General features: G+C 47.4%; 1 protein-coding gene across 8 annotated transcripts in view; it reads left to right on the top strand.

The window, feature by feature from the left end:
• ENPP2 (ectonucleotide pyrophosphatase/phosphodiesterase 2) overlaps positions 1–5,995 on the top strand; it is a 132,778-nt gene extending 126,783 nt beyond the window's left edge. For all 8 annotated transcript variants that reach the window (XM_070382878.1, XM_070382881.1, XM_070382877.1 and 5 more), the window contains one exon: positions 5,394–5,995. In XM_070382878.1, coding sequence (XP_070238979.1) covers positions 5,394–5,564 — 171 coding nt within the window. In that variant the 3' untranslated portion in view covers positions 5,565–5,995. The remainder of the gene's footprint in view (positions 1–5,393) is intronic.
• Positions 5,996–23,192: the final 17,197 nt, after the last annotated feature.

Consider the following 23,192-nt stretch of genomic DNA (forward strand, 5'->3'; position numbering starts at 1 on the left):
GTATTTAACATAGTCACCCCTCCAGGCAGCCTTCCAGGGGAGAGCAAATGAAACAAGCACAGAAACTGCTTCACTAAAAGGCAAAGAGCCTTAAGAATAGCTTCAAGACAGATTTTCAGCTTCGTGGACAAGGCAGTTTTGAGGCTAGGGCTTCAAGTATAGGTGAAGATTGAGGCTATGACCATCCTAAACAAAAAAAAATGGATGCAGGAAAAACTAGAAATTTGAAATATGGCTTAAAAAAAAGCTAAGTTTGCCCAGATTATTGGAAATGAAGATCATAGTGGGAGATAAGGTTTTAAATGTTTGCGTAGAATCAAATTTGAAATAAAAGTCGTCAGGCCTTCCCTGCTGGTCTAATGGTTAAAACTCTGTGTTTCCAAAGCAGGGGGCCTGGTTTCCATCCCTGGTTGGGAAACTAAGATCCCACATTTCATGTGGCCAAAAATAATAATTAAAATAAAATAAAAATAGTCATAGCAGCCATAGTAGTAGTCGTTACCGTTGATTGAGTCCATGTTGACCATCCAGTACTGTGCAGTCTTGTCTCCTGTGTTATCTCTCATCATCTTATTACCCTATTAGGCGGGTGCGTATGGCCTCCTCCGCTTCCCCTTTTAGTAAGTCTTGAGAAACCTGTAGCTCATAAAGAAGTATGTAGCATGGTTATCTGGTTGCCTTCAACCTCGTGGGTAGAAGAGCAGAACTTTAGATTCAAGACTCTGTTTTCAAAAGCCCGTCCTCTTTCAAATCTGTCAGATTTCTATAGTGTAAGCTTGGAGCCTTAGCATTTTTTGCTTATTGCACTGACATTAGTGAAGTGAAAGATGGACTGTGTAGTCCATGGGATTCTCCAGGCCAGAACCCTGGAGTGGGTAGCCTTTCCCTTCTCCAGGGATCTTCCCAACCCAGGTCTCCTGCATTGCAGACTGATTCTTTACCAGCTGAGCCACAAAGATAACCACAAAAAATGTTTAGACATAAGAGCAATATTTTGGCCTCTGTTTTGGGAGATAAATTAGAATTGGAGGAAATGAAGCATGGTCCTCAAAGGGCTTTGGCGGGATTCCGAAGATTGAGGTAACAGAACTTGAACTGGGGTGTGGTCTTGGAAATTTCTAAAGGAAGGTGGAAGGCAGCAATATTGTATTGCAAGAATCAATAAGATCTTAGAAATAACTGGATGGGAGGTGGAGAAGCAAGGGAGTGTCAAGTGCAAGAGGAACTATCCTCAACTGATTGGCTTGACCTTCTCAATTCTGATTGTCTGCACCCCACAGGAGTAGCTAATGGTGTACCGGGGTGGGGGGGCGTGTAATACGTCTGGATCTGAACTTCAGTTTTACTGAAATATTGTTGTGGGGAGGTAACATTTTTTCAAAAAAGTAAACACATATTTTATGGGGTGAAATTCAAAATTGCCATACATGTTTAAGACTAGGCAGAGACTACAAAGACATTTTGGACTTAAGCCATGGAAGAGACACCTAAGTTCTTGAGGGAAAGGTTTTCACATTTTCCTGTCATTTGGGGAATTTGGTGATGGGGGAGCTTGAAAACATTATTCTGAACTCAGCTCAAAGGCAGTTTTTTATTCCTCCCCATGTTACGTCTGACGGCACCCACTGATGTCCCACATGTCTTCCTCCCTGCCCAGAGCTTAGAGGTGTTTCTTGTAGTGCTCATGGCCAGCATGCTTCTTACTGAAGAGCCCCCTGCCACATAGACAGCTGTCTGTGCTTTCTTTTATTTTGTTAAATTGAAGTAAAATTGCTTTACAACGCTGTTAGTTTCTGTTGTACAATGAAATTAACCAACCGTACATATTATAGCCCCTCCCTCTTGGACCATCCCTCCCATCCATCCAACCCTTCCAGGTCATCCCAGAGCACCGAGCTGTGCTCCCTGGGCTTTATAGCAGGTCCCCACTAGCTACCTACTTTACACATGGTAGCATATATATCGGAGAAGGCAATGGCACACCACTCTAGTACGCTTGCTTGGAAAATCCCATGGACCGAGGAGCCTGGTGGGCTGCAGTCAATGGGGTCACTAAGAGTCGGACACAACTGAGCGACTTCACTTTCACTTTTCACTTTCATGCACTGGAGAAGGAAATGGCAGCCCACTCCAGTGTTCTTGCCTGGAGAATCCCAGGGACGGGGGAGCCTGGTGGGCTGCTGTCTATGGGGTCGCACAGAGTCGGACACGACTGAAGCGACTTAGCAGCAGCAGCAGTGTATATATGTCAATCCCAACCTGCCACTTCGTCCCATCCTCCCCTTCGTGCCCCCGACTGGGTCCACATGTCCGTTCTCTACATCTGCATCTCTATTCTTGCCCTGGAAATAGGTTCATCTGTACCGTTTTTCTAGATTCCACGTATATGCATTAATAGACAATATTTGTTCTTCTCTTTCTGACTTCACTCTGTGTGACAGACTCTAGGTCCATCCACATCTCTACAGATAACCCAGTTTCATTCTTTTTTCTGACTGAGCTATGTCCCATTGTATATACAGACCACATCTTTTTTTTCCATTCCTCTGTTAATGGGCATTTAGGTTGTTCCCATGAGCTGGGTTTGGTCAACAGTGCTGCAGTGAGCACAGGGGTACGCGTATCATTTTGAATTACATCCTTACTTTAAGGTCCACCTTAAAAGTGCTGGGACTTGAATTCACGAGCTCGTTTGGGCGGAAGGCAGGTGAAGAATAAATGTCCATATCGAAAACAAAAAACAAACACGAAGCAAGTCCCTGGATTGTGCTTTCATTTGCATCAGTGTGTAAAGTTATTTATTTTTAAAGTTTTTCTTCTCCTCTCTTGGTTCACTTGAGCTTTTACTCGACTTTTATTAGTTTCACGTTTCATACTAGAGCCTCCTGCAGCAAACACTTCAGTGGGTTGCCGGCTAGCAAGGGGCAGAAGTCATTTTCTTCCTTGTATCGTAGCCCGATATTTTGACTAATTGGAGGCTGGATTTTAGCCTGTGAGAACCAGAGGAGAATGCCTCTCAGATGAAATTGGCAAATCACTTCCCTAGGAAAGAAATAGCAAAAGACAGATTTTTCCCCAAATTCTTATAATCCCAGCTGGCCATTATTTAAATTAGGAAAAACCTTTTCACCCCTTGTCCACACGTTCAAAAGACTTCGTTTACAAAGGAAACATTAAACTTACTGACCATTGAAAAATCAAATGAATGAGTCAAATATGAAAATTCTCCCAAAATATCTCTTCGTGCTTACTCTGCTTACTCTGAGGGGGTCCCGATCCACTTGGAGACCTCCTACTTCGTTAATTACATGGTCACACTGAGGACTGGTCAGTACCGTTGTGGGCAGAGTTATATTTAGGCCTGTCCTTTCCTATGAATCGCAGAGATCTTGGTCAGCCTGGGTGAGGAGGGTGAGGCGTGGAGGGTTAAAATCCTTATTTCCCCCAGCCTCCAAAGCAATTTCTTCCTGTTTCTTCCTTTTGCCGGGGATGGCCAGGCATCAGTTTCCTGAACCAACACCCTCCTGGACGTATTTAGCACTGGCATGAGCTGCCAGAGCGCCCTGTCCAGGCCCATGTGGGTTGGAGCTTTCCGAGAAAACCCAGTGCAGGTTCTTGGGCTTTGGTGTAGCTCGCGGAGACTGCCTGCGGTGGAAGACTCGGGCGCAGGCGTGCCTGAGCTGCCTCAGTCCTGGGGCACGCAGCTACTCGGGCGCAGGCGTGCCTGAGCTGCCTCAGTCCTGGGGCACGCAGCTACTCGGGCGCAGGCGTGCCTGAGCTGCCTCAGTCCTGGGGCACGCAGCTACTCGGGCGCAGGCGTGCCTGAGCTGCCTCAGTCCTGGGGCACGCAGCTACCGTTCCACTTGTAGAAAGGCTCTTGGCAGCCGTTGCAATTTGGGAATGAGATTATTTGCAAAGACCCTCCCGCCCCATCTCTTCTCTGAAGGTAGACATTTCCTCACATTCTCAAGGATCTCAGATCTCATTCTTTCTCTCAACTTCCCTCAAAAGTGAAAAATATTTTTAAAAGTAAAGACTGCTTTGTGGGCATTATTTTTCTTTCTTTCTTCTTTCTTTGCTAATTAATCATTGATTTATTTGGCTGCACCAGGTCTTAGCTGTGGCATGTGGGATACGGTTCCCTGACCAGGGATCAAACCTGAGCCCCCTGCTCTGGGAGCGCGGGGTCTCAGCCACTGGAGCACCAGGGAGGTCCCAGCTTTACTTTTTTCATTTCTCCTTAGATGTGAAATCGGAGAAGGCAATGGCACCCCACTGCAGTACTCTTGCCTGGAAAATCCCATGGATGGAGGAGCCTGGTGGGCTGCAGTCCATGGGGTCGCTGAGGGTCAGACATGACTGAGCGACTTCACTTTCACTTTTCACTTTCATGCATTGGAGAAGGAAATGGCAACCCACTCCGGTGTTCTTGCCTGGAGAATCCCAGGGATGGGGGAGCCTGGCGGGCTGCCGTCTCTGGGGTTGCACAGAGTCGGACACGACTGAAGCGACTTAGCAGCAGCAGTAGATGTGAAATAAATTATTTAGTGTGAGACATTTAAATGTCTTTCATCTTGAGTTTGGGCCAATGAGGCGATTCTTCACAAGCAGTTAAGACAGAGATTTCCTTTCTTCCCATCCTGGGAACACCCGTGATGGTTTTTTTCACTCTCACCCCCTTCTTCCTTCCTGTCCTTCCTCCTGCCCCGGGAGCTGCAGTAAACGTTATTCTTTTTGTGTACCAATGAAGAAAAGGAGGCCAGGAGTTTAGAGAGCTTGAGCGAGGTCTCCCAGGCAGGAAGGGGAACTGCATTTCCAACCCCAGCCTCTTGGGCCCCAAAGTGCTAGGTGTATTCACTGGGCGGCGCAATTGATACGAGTTGAGTCAAATGCATTGCAATCTCAATCCGTTGCAGCCTAATAGGTGACGTCATCAATCTAGCATGTTCTTCAGAAGCTCCAGGGGTGCACACACGTCATGTGCGTTGCGCACAAGCTCTGCACTCCCCGGGGGAGGCTCCGGTCCTCCTGCGCTCTGCTCCTTACTGCAATTCGACCTCGGGGGAGAGAGACAAATGACTGATTTCTCCAGGGCTTTGCGCTCTCCCTATCTTGACTTCTGTTCTGAGGACCCATTGAGTCAAATGTCCTCTTGCACCACACCTCTCTTTTATTCAGTCCGGCTAACTGCCGTTGAAAATGTTTACAGCCGAGGGCCGGTATTTGTGGTGTGCTGTGGCAGGGATGTGGGAGCTGCGGGGAATCCAAGGAGGAAGAAAACACCTTGGCTTTGGGTGCAGGAGTTCACAGAGGTCGCGTGTGGACTCAGAACAAACGGAGCGTTTGGAGAAACGCCTTTGGAAAACTCTGACTGTCTTTCCTTTCTGTGGCAGAGCTCAGAGGACGAGTCGAAATGGGTGGAGGAGCTTCTCAAGATGCACACAGCGCGGGTGCGGGACATCGAGCGTCTCACCAGCCTGGACTTCTTCCGCAAGACCAGCCGCAGCTACCCAGAAATTCTGACCCTAAAGACGTACCTGCAGACGTATGAGAGCGAGATCTAGCCTTCCGGCCCTCTCCGCTGCAGGCTTATCAACTGGTGTATATTTTTATATTGTTTTTGTATTTATTAATTTGAAACCAGGACATTAAAAAAAACGCTAGTATTTTAATCCTGTACCAAATCTGACATCTTACGCCTGAATGACTCCACTGTTTTCCTCTAATGCCTGATTTAGGTAGTCCTGTGTTTTGAGTAGAGCTTGTAATAATTACCGCAGCTTGCATTTTTAGTGGAAGCTTCTAAATGGTGCTGCATATTCCATATTTGCATTGAGGAAATCTCAATCTTCCAATGCACAGTTGCTACATTTAATCCCGTACTGTATTAAAATACTGATTTTGTAAAGTTGCATTCATTTATTGTTAATTATGACAGACATATTTAAACCTTATAGACCAATCTTAAATATAATAAATCACACATTCAGTTTTTTTTCCTGGTTTTATTTGGCCTTTGTTTCATATAAATTAGAGAGTTTGCTTCTAGTGTATTTCATGCATGAAAAGGATACATTTCTTGTACTGGGCCCTCTTCCTAGTTGGATATAGTTTACATAGACAAAGGGACGTCCTTAATAGTCCACCATGGTGGCTTGAATGAGGTAGAGGATGTATTGATACATATCTGTGGGATATCAGAAGGACAGAGGGAGAAGGGAACCAGAACTCCTGAATATCTTCTCACCTATCTACTTTAAAAAGTATTTTGAACGTTGGAAGAACAGGTTCTTTTGATCAAGTTGTTTCAAAGCTTTTATTGGACTTAAGTGAGAGTGTACTAAGCATATATTCTGTGTAAGTATCAACCTAAGAACCAGGAAGGATATAAAGAGAAATAAGACACTGAGATGATATATAGGCATAAAAGTATATTTTAACTAATCAAGGTAGAGAATAATAAATGCTAAGTGAACAGTGTTAGGATAACACAATATGACAGAAGGGTTTGAATGATAGATGGGGTGATTTTTGATGGACCCAATTGTGGCCATAAATAATAATGAAGCACAAAGTGAGGAAGTCATTCAGAGACTTTCTGTCTTTCTGATTGTGTTATGGATAAAGATGCATCTCAGTACTGCCGTATTTTTAACAGTTAATAATATTCTCTAAAAAAATAAAAAAAGAATAGCACGTTAAAATTTTCCTTTAAAAATACATTTGCTTAAGGGGACTTCCCTAGCGGTCCACTGGCTAAGACTCCTGCTCCCAATGCAGAGGGCCTGCGTTCCATCCTGGTCAGGGCACTAGGTCCTATGTGCCCAAACTAAAAGATAAGATACCACCCGCCCCAACGAAGGTCGAAGGTCCTGCGTGCCACAGCCAAGACCAGGGGCAGCCAAAGAAATACTAAAACCACTTGTTTGCTTAAGAAGGAAGTCTTTGTGTTAAGAAGTACATAAGAGAAGCAGGACAGATGGTATACGGACAGTGTGGAGATGGGAAACATCATGACAGTGGTGTGAGAAAAGCTGATGCGTGGGAACACAGCCACAGGAGCACACGGGAAGAGCGCCCTGGTAACACTGATGGCGGCTGTATTCATCCAGCAGCCGCCATGTGCCACGCACATCTCTGGCCCTTCGTAAGCTCAGGGACGATTTTATGGAAAAGCCAAGAGGTGGAGGCGGGGAGGGGCAAGGCTGGAACTGGGCCTTGGAGTTTGGGGTAAATAGGGTGGGAGTGAAACCGTAGGTAATTATTACTCAAATCCATTTCACCTGCCTTCACAAGTCAAGGTCATCAAAACACTTGCATGTCCTCCAGGTGGCACGTGGCCTAAACAATAAGATGTTTGCCCAGGTTGTTTCCCTGGAACTTGGAGTCAGCTGTGTCTAATTCGCGCTGAGACTGCGCAACACTGCGGTTAAGACGATAGGACCCCCAACCCTCCAACTGGGCATGCGCGAACGCCCACGCTCAGCGACCTTCCGACGTCACAGAGCTGGAAGTTCCCCTTGCAGTTCGTGCTCTGCGCCTCCGGGTTTTGAACCTGCAGAGGCCTGTGGCTTAGTCACAGCTGCACAGAGGATGTCTGTGAACCGTCATCCATCACCCCTGCCAGGGATCCTCCTGCTCCCCAAGCCCCAGACCACCCTGCCTCTTCAGTTTCTTATCCCATAAACACCCCAAGCTCCTTGCCTTCTGGGAGATGGATCTGACATGTCTCTTCACTTGGTTGCCTTTCAAATAAATCATCTCTCTGCTGTATTACTGTGTCTCATCATTTTAACCTGCCGCCCATCAGACAGAACATATCTGGTTTGGCAACAGGAGTGTGGTAGAGATGAACTGGTGTATCACTTACTGTTCATTTAGCATCATGTCATGATTAATTGATCGTCTACGACATGCCAGGACCTATGCCTGCTGTTGAGGATGAAACTAAATATGCTCCTCACAGAATTTGCACGTTAGTGGGAGAACAAGAGCCATTCAAAAACCGCAGGACCTCGTTGTGATCCGTGCAGAGAATCAAACAGGTGCTGAGGGGCAAGGCGGTGGAAAGAGAAGCGGCTTCGATGACAATACAGCTAACACTTGAGGATGTGAAAAGCTGCCTCAAGAGCAGAGATAAGGAAGAGGCTGCCCAGCGACTGGGGAATTCTCGACCCGGAAGTACATGCCTCGGCCAGGTGCTCTTGCCTGAGAGGTCTCGCAACAGGAAAGGCTGATGAGGGATACGGTCCTGCCCCGAGAAGTCAGCCTGCAGACTTTGCGAGGGGCCCAAACAGGGCGAAGTCATCAGCCTTTCGGAGACCTTCTCATTGGAATCCATGAGATGGAGAAGGCACTGGCACCCCTCTCCAGTACTCTTGCCTGGAAAATCGTATGGACGGAGGAGCCTGGTGGGCTGCAGTCCATGGGGTCGCGAAGAGTTGGACACGACTGAGCGACTTCACTTTCACTTTTCACTTTCCCTTTTCACTTTCACGCACTGGAGAAGGAAATGGCAACCCACTCCAGTGTTCTTGCCTGGAGAATCCCAGGGACGGGGGAGCCTGGTGGGCTGCCGTCTGTGGGGTCGCACAGAGTCAGACACGACTGACGCGACTTATAAGCAGCAAACAGAAGTCATCAGCCTTCCAGCGTCCTTCTCACTGGAATCCATGAGAAGGATGAACAACACACCTGCCGCCAAGAAGGACGCTGAGGCAGAACGATTGGCCAAAGACAACCGGAAGCTGCCCCCACTCCCGTAAAACCCCTGCCTGCAAGCCCCAGGGCAGAGCAGTTCTCCTGGTTCTCTCACCCTGCCGTTCTCCACCCGCGTGCCCCTTTCCAGTAAAATCTTTTGCATGGTCAGTGCGTGTGTCTCCTTGGAAAATGCACTTCTGAGCGTTAGACAGGAGCCCACTGTCAGGCCCTGGTGGGGGTCCCCCTTCCTGCAATACAAGGACTAGGGTGAGAAAGACTTTGGCATGTGTGAGGGTCTGAAAGAAAACAGGTGTGCCCAGACACGACGGTGGGGTTGTCAGGGAACGGGTCAGCAGATCCTTGTGGGGACCGTCGAGGGGTCTACGTGCAAGGAAAATAATTGAGAAGTCACAGGGTATGGCAGGGTATACGACAGGGTTCCATTTAAGATTCAGTATACTGGCCTGGGTATGCCGTAATTATATGGCCTCCTCTCAATGTCATTCCACAAAATGCAACTGATACTAGAGAGTCCACCCATTTAGGTGCAGTAATTCTGCACTAAGACTCCCAACGGCGGCATTGCAAGATAGAAGGGTCCGTCCCATTTTTAAGAACTATTTGCTAGCTCCTTGCGTAGCTAGACTTGCACTTCCCCTCAGACTGAACTCTTCTCAAAATAGACTATACCTGAGGCTTTGGGGGTGAGCAGTTGGCAGATTCAGTTGAGCACTGCTCCTCTATTTTTAATCCTTAGGTCAAGCCTCCTTTCTCAGAAATAAACTGCATACCAACCAGCGTGCATTTCAGGTGAGCGGTTTTGCCGACAAACACATGTCATTCATTGGGGGTTATTTATGAAAGTCTCTGAATGGACAGGGACTCTCTTAAAATGAGGTCTGGAAGATTATTTTAAGTTGGAGGTATTTTTTAAATTTTTTTTTATTTTGAGACCTTGGTCCATTCATACTTTCATTGAGCAAGCTGCCAACTTCTTGCGAGCATGGTGGTCCTGTTTTAGCGGATAGCTTCAGAAACTGCCTCTCTAAAACGAGCTCACTGCAAACAGGGTGAACCAGGAAAGCGACCACAGAGTTTCTCAAGGGCAAAAACATTCTGAATTGTTCTTAAGAGAGCTGACTTTAAAAAAAAGAATCTCTGCACAAAAGCAGGGTTTGGTGTCCACTGGGTTTGCCCAGATTCCGGCCCATTCCGCCTCATCTGGGGAAGGGCTGCTGTGGACTGAGGATGTTCCTCCCTCCAGCTGTCTCTCTAGCTCTTTGCTGAGTCAGGTCGGGGCCGCCTTGTGGGTGGGAAGTGGTGAAGGCGACAGGAATTCTCCCATGAGGGGAGGGATTGTCCGGGGCCGTGAGGAACAAGATCGAGCTGTTTGAGCTTGGAGATTGGGGTAAGCAGAGGGCCGCGACAGGGTCACCAGGAGCGTCAGGAGCTCCAACCTGGGTTGCATTTCTAGGAAGCATCTGTCCTTGATCCCTTCTGTCCCATCCATGTCCCCACCCCTGGCAGGACGTCTAGTTTCGGATGGAATGTGAAGGTGGACGTGGTGCCCTGGCCCTGTGAAGCTTTGCCGTCCGGCTCTTGGGAGCAGGCAAAGCTCCAACCCCTATGTGAGCTCTGGGCTCTGTTCCCACTAATTCCTTCACAGGGTTCTTTTCCTGCCTTTAGGTGGAAACTCAGGTGCTATTAATGTTCAGCTGAATACTTGAGACACTTGGCAGTGTTCTTTATGCAAAAATACCTAAGAAGTATTTTAACTTTAAAAGTCTTAAGGTATATTGGGTCATGCTCATGCATGCTAAGTGACTTCAGTTGTGTCTGACTCTCCATGACCCCATGGACTGTAGCCCACCAGGCTCCTCTGATCATGGGATTCTCCAGGCAAGAACAGTGCAGGGGGTTGCCATGCCCTCCTCCGGGGCTATTCCCTACCCAGGGTCAAGCCCAGGTCTCTTACGTCTTCTGTGTTGGCAAGCGTGTTCTTTACCGCTAGCCCCCCCTGGGAAGCCCACACTGGATCACACGTATGTGTTAAAATATAGTTACAGTGTAAAATGCCTTTAGTGAGAACAGTAATGAAGACTAACTCTACCTTAATATGGAAATTAGCCTTTATTAAGCAGCTGCTATATGCCAGACCATGAGCTAGTGCTCTTACCTAGGTTATGCTTTTCACTATCATGACAGCTCTGACGTACTTACTAAATCCCACATTTTACACCTGAGAAAAATTAGACTAATTGTAAAAAAATAAGTTGGTCAATGTCGTACAGATAAAGAGAAGAAAGGCAAGATTTGAGTCCTTCTCTGAGTCCAAGAGCCGTGCTAGTACTACATACTCCAGTGTCTTTGAGGCAGGAAGAGGAGAGGAACAAATTGGAAAGGACACTGAGAAGGGACGATATTCAAAGCAGTAAGACACCCGAAGAATTAGTAAAATGTCTTTCAGGGAGAAAATGATATAAGACAGTTCTAGCAGACACTTGCAAAACTATACATTCTGAGGGATTCACTGTCAGGGAATGGAAATTAGTTTCATGAAGCATCTCGTGCTAGGTTTGGAACGGGATAAGGAGACGGAAATTTAGGCTGGTCAGGCTGAGTTCAAGTAACAAGGGAGCTTGCTGAAAGGATTTAGGCTTCACGCTGATGGCTCTTGAAGTCCATTGAGAGAAATACAGTTGGGACTGTGAATGAGGAAGCTCCGTCTTCTTTCAGTTCGTAGCACAATTTGGAGACATGTCCAGGATCGTGCGTTACTGTTACTGAATGTAAGGATGGAGGTTGAGACAATTTCACCAGTTTCGGGGATGAGTAGCGTCCCTGTGCTATACGGCACGCGCCCAGTGGCCGTGCAGCCTCTCAGCACCAGCGGTGCATGCCCGTCAGTCCCAGGCTCCCAGGACACCCCGCTCTCCCGGGTCCCCTTGGTGTCCATACTTGTTCTCTACGTCTGTGTCTCTGTTTCTGCTTTGCACATAAGGTCATTTGCACCATTACTCTAGATTTCACGTATATGCATGAATACACGGTATTTGTTTTTCTCTTTCTGACTTAATTCACTCTGTATGACGTTCTCTGGGTCCAAAATGGAGGGGATATATGTAAATGTGTGTGTATGACTGATTCATTTTGCCATGCAGTAGAAGCTAATCCAGAGAAGCCAACGGCACCCACTCCAGTGCTCTTGCCTGGAAAATCCCATGGACGGAGGAGGCTGGTAGGCTGCAGTCCATGGGGTCGCAAAGAGTCAGACACGACTGAAGCGACTTAGCAGCAGCAGCAGCAGAAGCTAATACAATATTGTAAAGCAACTATCCAGCAATAAAAATTAATTAATAAAAAAAAGAAAATTTAGGGAAAATCTCTTATAGGCATGATTTTAATTTAATGTAATGAAATGGCAGTGAATAGATTTTTATCATGCAATAGACATTTTTGCATCTATACATAATTTTGAACTACATATGAAAAAATACAGTAACTCAAATTAATTTATTTATAACATATAATCAATGGCATTGTATTTCCTGGCTGTTAAAATTGTATTTTATAGTGTTAATAACAAACGTAATAAAAAGTATTTCCTTAAAAAACAAAATAAAATATATATTTAGTACATAAAAGTAGCTTTGGGGGCGGAAAGGAGGGGAAAGTTGGCAGATAAATGTGTGTGCCTGTGTGCTTAGTCCCTTCAGTTGTGTCTGTGTGAACCCATGGACTGTACCCAACAGGCTCCTCTGTCCCTGGGACTCTTCGGCAAGAACACTGGAGTGGGTTGCCATTCCATTCGCCAAGGGATCTTCTAGACCTGGGGATGGAACCCGGGTCTCCTGCATTGCAGGCAGATTCGTTGCCATCTGAGCCACCAGGGAAGCCTGACAGGTAAACAGGAGACTCAATACAGAAACAGAAAGAGGATAATAAGCATAATTCAGAGGCTTTTAGTTCTGGCAAATGGGGAGATGATGGGGCTGAAACCTCCAAATTCTCAGAAAAGGAACAGGTGGAAAGACGCTGGTGGAACAAGGAGATAATGGGTTATTAATTCATAAGGGCTGAAATGGAAGTGTGAACAAGCCATCTTGGTGAAAGTGATCAGGAAGCAGGCAGAGAAGGACACCCAAGAATAGGAAAAATCTACACACCTGGTATGTAGGTGTCAGATAATATAATACGTGTGGCCCCATGACCCCTGAAAGCACGCAGACCGGGCAAAACCAAGAGAGAGGAGGAACGCCAGCACTTCAGGGCAGAGAGACGGCAAGACCACGTTAGGCCGTGGGCACACTCTGGGGATCTGCGGGCACATGGTTTCAGGCAACTTTAAGCCTGGTGTTTCTCATCTGCAAAAGGGTGATGGGGGACCTGCTCGGCGGTGGTGAAAGCTCCATGGTGGTGAAAGTACCAACGCAGGGGACACAGGTTCAGTCCCTGGCTGGGAGCTACGATCCCACAGGCCTCGCGGTGCAGCCAGAAAAAGAAAAAGAAAAAACGTGATGACAATAACTCTTTTCAGCGTCAGCAAAAGAACTGTGGCGAGAAACCTCATCGAAATATAGATTGATGCCTTGCCCTCCATTTTTAACACCACTTCCCAGCAAGGAAGGCATCCCCTTTTAAAGTGTTTTCTTGGCTTCAGGGCTTTTTGCAGAGTGGGTGTGGGGAGCGGCAGTAGTCTGTAATTAATGGATTTCCTGTCTTTTGTGAAAACCTAAACCCATGGAAGAAGTGGGTTAAAAAATAGTCTTTAGTGTGCCAAGAGACAAAGGGGCCTTTCCTGGGATTCAGGACAGAGAGAAGTCTGTGGATCGGAGAGGTGCTTATACCCCAGGAGGGCTTCCCTGGTGGCTCAGACGGTAAAGAATCCGCCTGCAGTACAGGAAACCCTGGTTCGATCCCTGGTTGAGGAAGATCTCCTGGAGAAGGAAATGGCAACCCACTCCAGTATTCTCGCCTGGAGAATCCCACGGACAGAGGAGCCTGGTGGCTGGAGTCCACGGGTCGCAAAGAGTCGGACATGACTGGGCGACTCACACCTACACTCCGAGGTGTGCTGTGTGCTCCTTTTAGGGGGCAGAGCCCTAGATCCCGGCACCCTGACCTCGGCCTGGACATGGAAGATTTCCAAGGGATTTCAAGGGACTTGAGGATGCACTGTGGAGGCACCCATGCCCGCTGCCCCTCTCCCATCGTTCCCCATTTACTAGATTCTGGAATAATCAGGGGTGGGGCAATGACTGGACTCTCCACAAAGCCTGAATTAAACGTGTAAGCCATGTAAGCTGGAGTTTAGATTAGAAATGCATTTTAGGGAAATAGATTAAGGAAGTGAGCTATACTATAGCTACATTTGGAAAATGCTTAGCATCAGCTCAGTCTATGTCAAGTGTTTAAGAAAATTATCTAAATAAAGAGTGAAGGAAAGTCAGGAAGACAAAAAATCTTAACGCATGCATGTGGAATCTAGAAGAACGGTACAGATGAATGCATTTGCAGGGCAGGAAGAGACGTCTACGTAGAGAGTGGAGTTATGGACACGGTGGGGGCGGGCGAGGCGGGTGTGATTAACTGGGAGGTTGGGATTGAGTATGCGTGAGAGAGAGCTATAGAGGACCCTCGTGTATTCGGGGAGCTCAGCTGTGCTCTGAGACCACCCAGCTGGGTGGGATGGGGAGGGTGGGGAGGAGGGCCAAGGGGGAGGGGATGTATACCTTTCCATAGAGCTGATTCCCCTCCTTGCACAGCAGAAACCAACATGGTAAAGTAGCTATATGCCAATGAAAACAAATGATCCAGGAATAAACATTTTCACGGAAGAAGTATCTTGAAAGGTAGGGAGAGAATAGAGAAAGAATGAGCATTGTGAAACCCAAGGACAGAGACATTTTCAAGACGGAGGAAGTGGTCAGTGATACCAAATGCCAGAGGGAAGTTAAGTTAGACAGGAATTTGAAAGCATCCATTTGAATTTTGCAACAAGGTGGCCATCCATGACCTTCCTGGAGGCACTTTCTTTTTTTATTTTTTATAAATTTATTTATTTTCATTGGAGGTTAATTACTTTACAATATTGTAGTGGTTTTGCTGCACATTGGCATGAATCTGCCACGCGTGCACTTTCAGTGAAGGGGTCTGAGAAACAGCCGCACTGTCCTGGGAGGAGGAGAGAATGGAAACCTCGATGGGGGCGGGCATCGCAGACTGGCCCTTTGAAGTGCGGAAGCACGAGAAACAGACAACGGTTGCAGAAGATGGGGAGAGCTGAGGGAGCACTTTCTGCTATTTAGGATGGAAAACCTTTTCACAGGCAGCTGAGAGGATTTGATCATGCTGGAAAGGCACTCCTGGGTAAAGCAACTGAATTAGAAACAAATTCACAATTGAAAGCAATGGACGAATCCAGCTGTCATGGATTTGCCTTCAAATTAAAGAACTAATAGAATTATTTCTTGGGTTGTGTTAGCATAGAACATATGACATACATCGCTCTTTGCAAAATGGTGGCCTGCAGGCTGCATACAGATTACTTTTGCTGTGCCCGTGGGATATTTTTAAAAAATTAGACACCAAAGGTTTTAACCTCTCCTGAAACATTGAGAATCTGTAACTTAGTCATTGTTCGTAGGCTATTGTTCCTGTCAACCCTCAGTGGAAGTCTACTGGGCTGCCCTTAAGGCAATGGCACCCCACTCCAGTTCTCTTGCCTGGAAAATCCCATGGACATAGGAGCCTGGTGGGCTGCAGTCCATGGGGTCACTAAGAGTCTGACACGACTGGGCGACTTCACTTTCACTTTTCACTTTCATGCATTGGAGAAGGAAATGGCAACCCACTCCAGTGTTCTTGCCTGGAGAATCCCAGGGACGGGGGAGCCTGGTGGGCTGCCGTCTACGGGGTCGCACAGAGTCGGACACGACTGAGCAACTGAACTGATCTGAGACATCACAGGAGGAGGAATCTGGCGCGTTTTTCTGTGCAGGAAGACCCCAGAGTCCGGCTCACTGAAGCCGTTCCCTGATACGAAGCTGAGCTCTCCGGGGCCAGCACCTTGGTCTCTTCTTCCCTCCTGCGTTTCCTCCGGTGCACGGTCAGGGGTGCGCACAGTCAGGGGTGCGCAGGGCCCGCTGGCTTGCGGGCCGCAGCAGCTCTGTTACTGACACGGGGGTGCGGCCCTCCACCCACACGGAGAGCGGGCATCCCTGGACGCCGTGCTCGCCTCAGTGAACACCCGGTACATCCGGGGAAACCCCAGGGTGTGGCAGTGGGGCTTTACACCAAGCATACCGATACGCTGTAAATGCGTCGTGTTTCAGACACTGAGTGCAGCACTTCACAGGTGAAACTGTATTTAATCCTCACAAAAATAACAAGATCCACTGTCCTGGGAACTAAGGTATTCCTAGAATGCAGAACTTTCAGCTCTAATACTTGGAACAGCCCCTGGGACAAACGGGTCACCCCAAAGCCCATCAGTTAAGTGTATTAGTGGACCCATTTTATAGACGAGGAAGCTAAAGTTTAGAGAGGTAAGGAACCTGCTGGAGACCGCATGTAGCCGAGCTGGGATCTCCAGCCACAGCTGCACAAGGTCCGATCCAGAGGCATCCATCTGGCCAAGGCTCTCTCCTTTCCTCCAGCGCCACCGGGCGGGCAGAGAGCTGTCCTCAGTAGGGAGCTGGCCGAGCACTCAGTTTCACAGAAGCCTGGGATTTGCTGGACGGATGGACGGGTTGAAGGAAGGCTGGTTTGAGTTCTCTCCTTTATTTAACACCTTCCCTGGTGGGGAAGCATCTTAACCTGGGGGTGGGGAGTGAGAGCGGAGGTGAAGTCTGATCTCTTTCCTCTTTTACACTTTTAGTAAAAGTGCAAAATAAGCTCAGTCCCATCGAGGTCACAGTGTACAGCTGTCTGTGGCTTGTACAAGCCCACGCTGCCTGCATCTGGGGACATAATGAGTCCTGTTGCTCTAAAGCTGCGGAAGGTATCTGTTTCCCTGCATGTACAAGTCAGAAGTCTTACCCTGAGAGATATGAACAGCTTACGGTCCGACTATAATAAAACGTCAGTTCATCTTTGACAATACGTGTGCACGGCACCCGCCCTCACCGTGACAAAAGTCCAAGTATTCTAGAGCGAAATGAACTCTCTTGAATTAAAAACTGTTTTGTTCCTGAGTGTGTGTGCGTGCTCAGTCATTCCAGCCGTGTCTGACTCTGCAACCCCATGGACTGCAGCCCACCAGGCTCCTCCGTCCATGGGATTCTCCGGCAAAGAACTCCACCGAGTGAGTTGCCATGCCCTCCTCGAGGGGGTCTTTCTGACCCAGGGATCGAACCTGAGTCTCCTGTATCTCCTGCATCGCAGGCAGATTCTTTACTGCTGAATCATCAGGGAAGCCTTCCTGAGCAATGTTTATTGACAATGATACTAAGGGAAAAGTAATTGTCACAGGCCCATTGGTGAGAATGCGCCACGGGTGAGTAATGCCTGGGATTCACGGGTGAGTAATGCCTGGGATTCACGGGTGAGTAATGCCTGGGATTCCCGGGTGAGTAATGCCTGGGATTCCCTAAGAAAAATGTGTCTTCCATTCATGTGTTGCACCTGAGACAGGACACACAAGAGTGATTTCGGGGGCGAGCTCCAAAGAATTGCAGCCCTGAGAAGCGGGGCAGGTGGAATCAGGAGGCATTTTCTACAGACCCAAGAAGCAAAGCCCGCTGGGGACTGCAGCCTGGAGAATGGCCAGGTGAGGGATGGGGGCCAGTGCTTTGGTATCAAGTCAACTCTCTTGTGAAAAGAGGCTCCAAGGTACCTTCCATGCGTCTCCAAGTCTTATTCACACTGCTCCTTCTGCCGTCTTTATCAATACTTATGTCAATGCGTTAGCTTTATTTTATTTAAGTATACTTGGTTTACAGTGTTAGTTGCAGGTGTGTGGCCAATGATTCAGTTTCATATACATAGAACAAACCTAAACAGCATATTAAAAAGCAGAGACATCACTTTGCCAACAAAGGTCTGTCTAGTCAAAGCTACGGTTTTTCCAGTAGTCATGTATGGATGTGAGAGTTGGACCATAAAGAAGGCTGAGTGCTGAAGGATCGATGCTTTTGAACTGTGGTGTTGGAGAAGACTCTTGAGAGTCCCTTCAATGGCAAGGAGATCCAACCAGTCCATCCTAAAGGAGATCAGTCCTGGGTGTTCACTGGAAGGACTGATGCTAAAGCTGAAACTCCAATACTTTGGCCACCTGATGTGGAGAGCTGAGTCATTAGAAAAGACCCTGATGCTGGGAAAGATTGAAGGCAGGAGGAGAAGGGGACGACAGAGGATGAGATGGTTGGATGGCATCACCGACTCGATGGACATGAGTTTGGGTGAACTCCGGGAGTTGGTGATGGACAGGGAGGCCTAGCGTGCTGCAGTCCATGGGGTCGCAAAGAGTCGGACCCGACTGAGCGACTGAACTGGACTGAGCCGGCGGGACACAGAGGGCACACTCACAGGGGGAGATGGAAGACAGTTAAGAGGAGGCAGAGTTTGCAGGGGTTGAGGCGAACCAGCTAGAGGCAGTGGCACACGCTGGTAAGGGGAATTACTGCCCTTTGGTCTTTTGAGCCAAGAAAAGGAGAGGTTTCTGGAACCTGGAGAAAGAGCTGTAGCTGTGGAGATGGTTCTCGAGTAGTGGCTGTGGCTGTGGAAGAAGGGTGCAGCATGTCAGGCCCGGGGCCCGGCAGGCGCCCAAGAGAGAAGCGCAGTGACACTGGCTCCCTCCCGCTGGGGTCTCCCCTTGACCCAGCCCAGTCGGAGGCCGGGAGATGGAGGAGCTTGTTGGTCAGTCCGCAGCGCCCTGCTGAACCACACGGCAGAGCAGAGGCGAGGCGGGCAGCAGGGACAGGACGCGCAGCAGGATTCCCCGCAGTGAAGTTGTGCTTTTGGTCACTGCATGGAGCTTCCTTCTGCCTCTTCCTCTTTTGGCTGATTTGCAAATTTGTGTATCACTGACTCAATGAACAGGAGTTTGAGTAAACTGCGGGAGTTGGTGATGGACAGGGAGGCCTGGTGTGCTGCAGTCCATGGGGTCGCAAAGAGTCGGACACGACTGAGCGACTGAACTGAACTGAACCTCCTCTCGGGGTAGCTGACTGCTGCTCCCTTCTCAGGCTCTCTTCCTGCCTTCGTATCTGTATTTAATGATCATTGTCTGGAATAGCGTCTACCTCTAGAGCGCCTGAGGAGCACGGCTGTGCTTTAGTTGACACTTTTCTTTTTTAAAACTTGAGGTATAGCTGACTTACAATGGCATGCTATTTTCAGGTTACAGCACAGTGATTCAGTGATATATATAACACGAGTGTGTGTATGATACATATTATATATACGTGTGTATATATATATTCTTTTTCAGATTCTTTTCCCTTATGAAAGTCTCAGTCGTGTCCAACACTTTGTGACTCCATGCATTGTAGCCCACCAGGCTCCTCTGTCCATGGAATTCTCCAGGCAAGAATACTGGAGTGGATTGCCATTACTTTCTTCAGGGGATCCTCCCGACCTGGGGGTTGAGCCCAGGTCTCCCGCATTGCAGATAGACTCTACCATTTGAGCTACCTGGGAAGCCCCTTTTACCTTATAGGTTATTACAAAATATTGAGTGTAATCTTCTGTGCTATATGGCAGGTCCTTGTTGATTATCTACTTTATATATAGTGATATGTGTATTTTAGTCCCATCCTCCTAATTTATCCCTCCCCTGTGCCTCTCCCCCTTTGGTAATGGTAAGTTTGCTTCTATGTCGATTTCTGTTTGTTAATAAGTTCATTTGCTTTTTTTTTTGTGATTGTATATATATACACTGTACATATGTACGTATATACACTGGAATATTACTCAATATTACTCAAACATAAAAAAGAATGAAACATTGCCGTTTGCAGCAGAATGGATGGATCTAGAGATGATCACACTAAGTGAAGTAAGCCAAAGACAACGATCACTTATAAGTTGTCGCTCTTCCCCCATCAGGTCCAGCACCGTGTCTAACACACAGTAGGTGCTCAGAGGTGCTGAGACTGAGTAGCATCGGCCTAAAGCAGCGAGTAGGGCGCCAGGCAAAGGCAGGAGCCTGAGAAGCACAGCGCTAGTCTCTCCTGCCGCCGCCTTTCGGAGGCGCCCTGCCCATTTTGTGCCTCAGTTTTCTCAAAAGCAGAATGAGAGTGAGTTGGACGATCTCTCTGGATTAATCCAATGATTACGATCTTATAAGTTTATTAGCTAGTCAATGGGAATTTGCTGTACGACTCAGGAAACTTAACCCGGGGCTCTGTAGCAACCTAGAGGGCTGGGATGAGGTGGGAGGTGGGAGGAAGTTCACGAGGGAGGGGACAAGGCATACCTATGGCTGATTCACGTTGATATTTGGCAGTTCAGTTCACTTCAGTCCCTCAGTCGTGTTTGACTGTGACCCCATGGACCGCAGCACGCCAGGCCTCCCTGTCCATCACCAACTCCCGGAGTTCACTCAAACTCATGTCCATCGAGTCGGTGACGCCATCCAACCATCTCATCCTCTGTCGTCCCCTTCTCCTCCCGCCTTCAGTCTTTCTCAGCATCAGGGTCTTTTCCAATGAATCAGCTCTTTGCATCAGGTGGCCAAAGTATTTTAAGTTTCAGCTTCAGCATCAGTCCGTCCAATGAATATTCAGGACTGATTTCCTTTAGGATGGACTGGTTGGATCTCCTTGCAGTCCAAGGGACTCTAAAGAGTCTTCTCTAACACCACAGTTGAAAAGCATCAATTCCTCAGCACTCAGCTTTCTTTATAGTCCAACTTTCACATCCATACATGACTACTGGAAAAACCATAGCTTTGACTAGATGGACCTTTGCTGGCAAAGTAACATCTCTGCTTTTTAATATGCTGTCTAGGTTGGCCATGTTTGGCGGAGACCAACACATTCTGTAAAGCAATTATCCTTCAATTAAAAAATAAATTAATTTTTAAAAAAGAATCTTATAATTTTGAGCTTCTAACCTTTCCTTCCCTCTCCACCCCCAATTTTTGAATCCGTCTCCTCAATTCAGATATAGAATTCTTACTGTGGCCTTCGCCAGTGGTTTATTCCAAAGTCAAGATTATTTACTCCCATCTTGGTACTCCCATTGCTGTCTAACCAAGTAAGAGATAACAATTATCTCTACATTCTTTAGTTAGTTGATTGCCACTGGTTCCTCTCTGGCTGGGTTAGAAAATATTTGGCTCATAATATCTGTTATGCATTAGTGTGTTCCTGGTATCTACCAAGAACTTGATAATGTCAGAGGAACAGATGAATGTTAGGACGAGGAGTTTCAAATGATTTTCAGAGGGAGGGAAGGATCATCAAATTATTGTCCTTAACCAAAGACTTCCCTGGTGGCTCAGACGGTAAAAGCTTCTGCCTACGAAGCGGGAGACCCAGGTTTGATCCCTGGGTTGAGAAGATCCTCTGGAGCAGGAAATGGCAACCCACTCCAGTATTCTCGCCTGGAAAATCCAATGGATGGAGGACCCTGGCGGGCTGCAGTCCATGGGGTTACAGAGTCGGACACGACTGAGCGACTTCACAACCAAAGCTAATATAAATGGCTCTTGGTTTTGTGCTGCTCCGGCCACTGCCTACAGCTGGGCCTAAACCCGTCTCTCTTCACCTTTCCCCCGACCTCCCCACCTTTCCCCTGACCTCCCCACCTTTCCCCTGACCTCTGCTTTGCATCTTTACTTCCCTGGTTGGCTGTTTGAAGAGACTTGAGTAATCCTGCAAGATGGACTGACTTCTAGACCTCAATGACATCTTGTCTTTGCAGTCATTTAGCTTTGCAGGAAAATAAATTTAAGGCCTTCTCAGAAGTGAGCTGGACACCAAAGCTCTTGCATGTAGCTTTAAATTATATAAATTCTTATAAGTGTCTTTGCATCTGACTCTACGGGTAAGATATTTTGTCCCTCAGGGATTTTTTTTTTCCTTAATCATCTCTAAAGTGAAATGTCTGGACCAGACTTTAATATCACTTGAAAACTTTCAAAAGCAGCCTCTCTGGCTTAAGTCTGCCTGTTTGTGACCGTTGACTCGCCCACTAATTAGCAATGACACCTTGCAACAGTCACTTTGCTGAGTATCACTTTCCTGTCTGTAAAATATGGTAAGGCACGGCCTTTGTAGAATCATTGTCAGAATAACATAATTCAGATAAACCTGGCATGAAAATTAGCTATGTTTATTACAGAAAAACTCACAGTTACATAAACTAGATTTAATTTAGTTTTGTTGATCTTTTTAGAAGTCATCAGAATAGAGAGATCATTACAAAGTCTCAGCCAACTGTGACATGTGCAGTGTGTCTGGCTGCTGGGATCCACCGCACCCCTATTTTGAGAGCAGCACTCCAACTTCCTTCTAAGAAATCATCTTTCGGGACTTGCCCGGTGGTCCAGTGATTACGAGTCTGCGCTTCCACTGCAGGGGTCAAGGGTTCAATCCTTGGTAAGGGAACCAAGATCCCACATGCTGAGAGGTGCTGCAAAAAAAAAAATCTTTCTTACCCATCTCTGATTTCATGTTGTTTGAATGACAAGGATCCATCCCAGTTTCACAGGCAGATTACTCAGATCTGACCAATTATAGATGTGCTTTTCCTTGAGTTCATGAGTGATTCTGAATGGCATGTGACCTCATTAGGACCAGCAAGACACAGTGGGCCTTTAGCTGGAACGTCCTGAAAGGAGATGCTTCTTCCCACGAAACTGGGCCCAGGAGGATGTGAAGCTGGACCATGATAGTCTTCTTTCTTCCAGGAGGAGCTGTCACTCCAAGTAGAAGGTCACAAGCGGACTCAGAACAAGGTAGAGAGACACCCCAGGTTCCTTATCTCAGCCAAGCATGCAGGTAGACACTTCTGCCAATCTTTTCAGTAACATGGGCCAGCAAATGCCTTTCTTGCTTCAGTTAGTTTGAGCTTGAATTTGATATGTAATTGACGGAATGCTGACTCGCCCAGGAGCTGGTCTTTTCTTCTTTCTGTGAATTAGGGTTTATGAACCCATTCAAAACTCAGAAAGCAATCATAACCACACACTCCTCTCCGAACCCTACCATCATCAGCCTCATCGTTTCAAAGGTCTTGCTTCAACTTCTTTTTTGCCACACAAGCACCTTCACCAATTCATCTCCTCTGCGACCCACCTGGTCGCAGCGCTCCTCACTAGCTGCCTCCCAGCGCCTGGCTCCCTTGTTAATGTTGGCTGGTCCTCGACAGATTCTAAGCTGGCCACTGGCACCTCTTCAGTGCTGTAATGAACAAGTACCTAACCAATAGTCACCTATTGACTGGTTCTGTCTCATTCTTTCTCAGTGACAAAAATTTGAGTGTCCTGATCCTGAGGTTGCTGCTGCTGCTGCTAAGTCGCTTTAGTCGTGTCCGACTCTGTG

Source organism: Bos mutus, chromosome 14, assembly GCF_027580195.1.
Source record: "Bos mutus isolate GX-2022 chromosome 14, NWIPB_WYAK_1.1, whole genome shotgun sequence".
NCBI classification, from domain to species: domain Eukaryota; kingdom Metazoa; phylum Chordata; class Mammalia; order Artiodactyla; family Bovidae; genus Bos; species Bos mutus.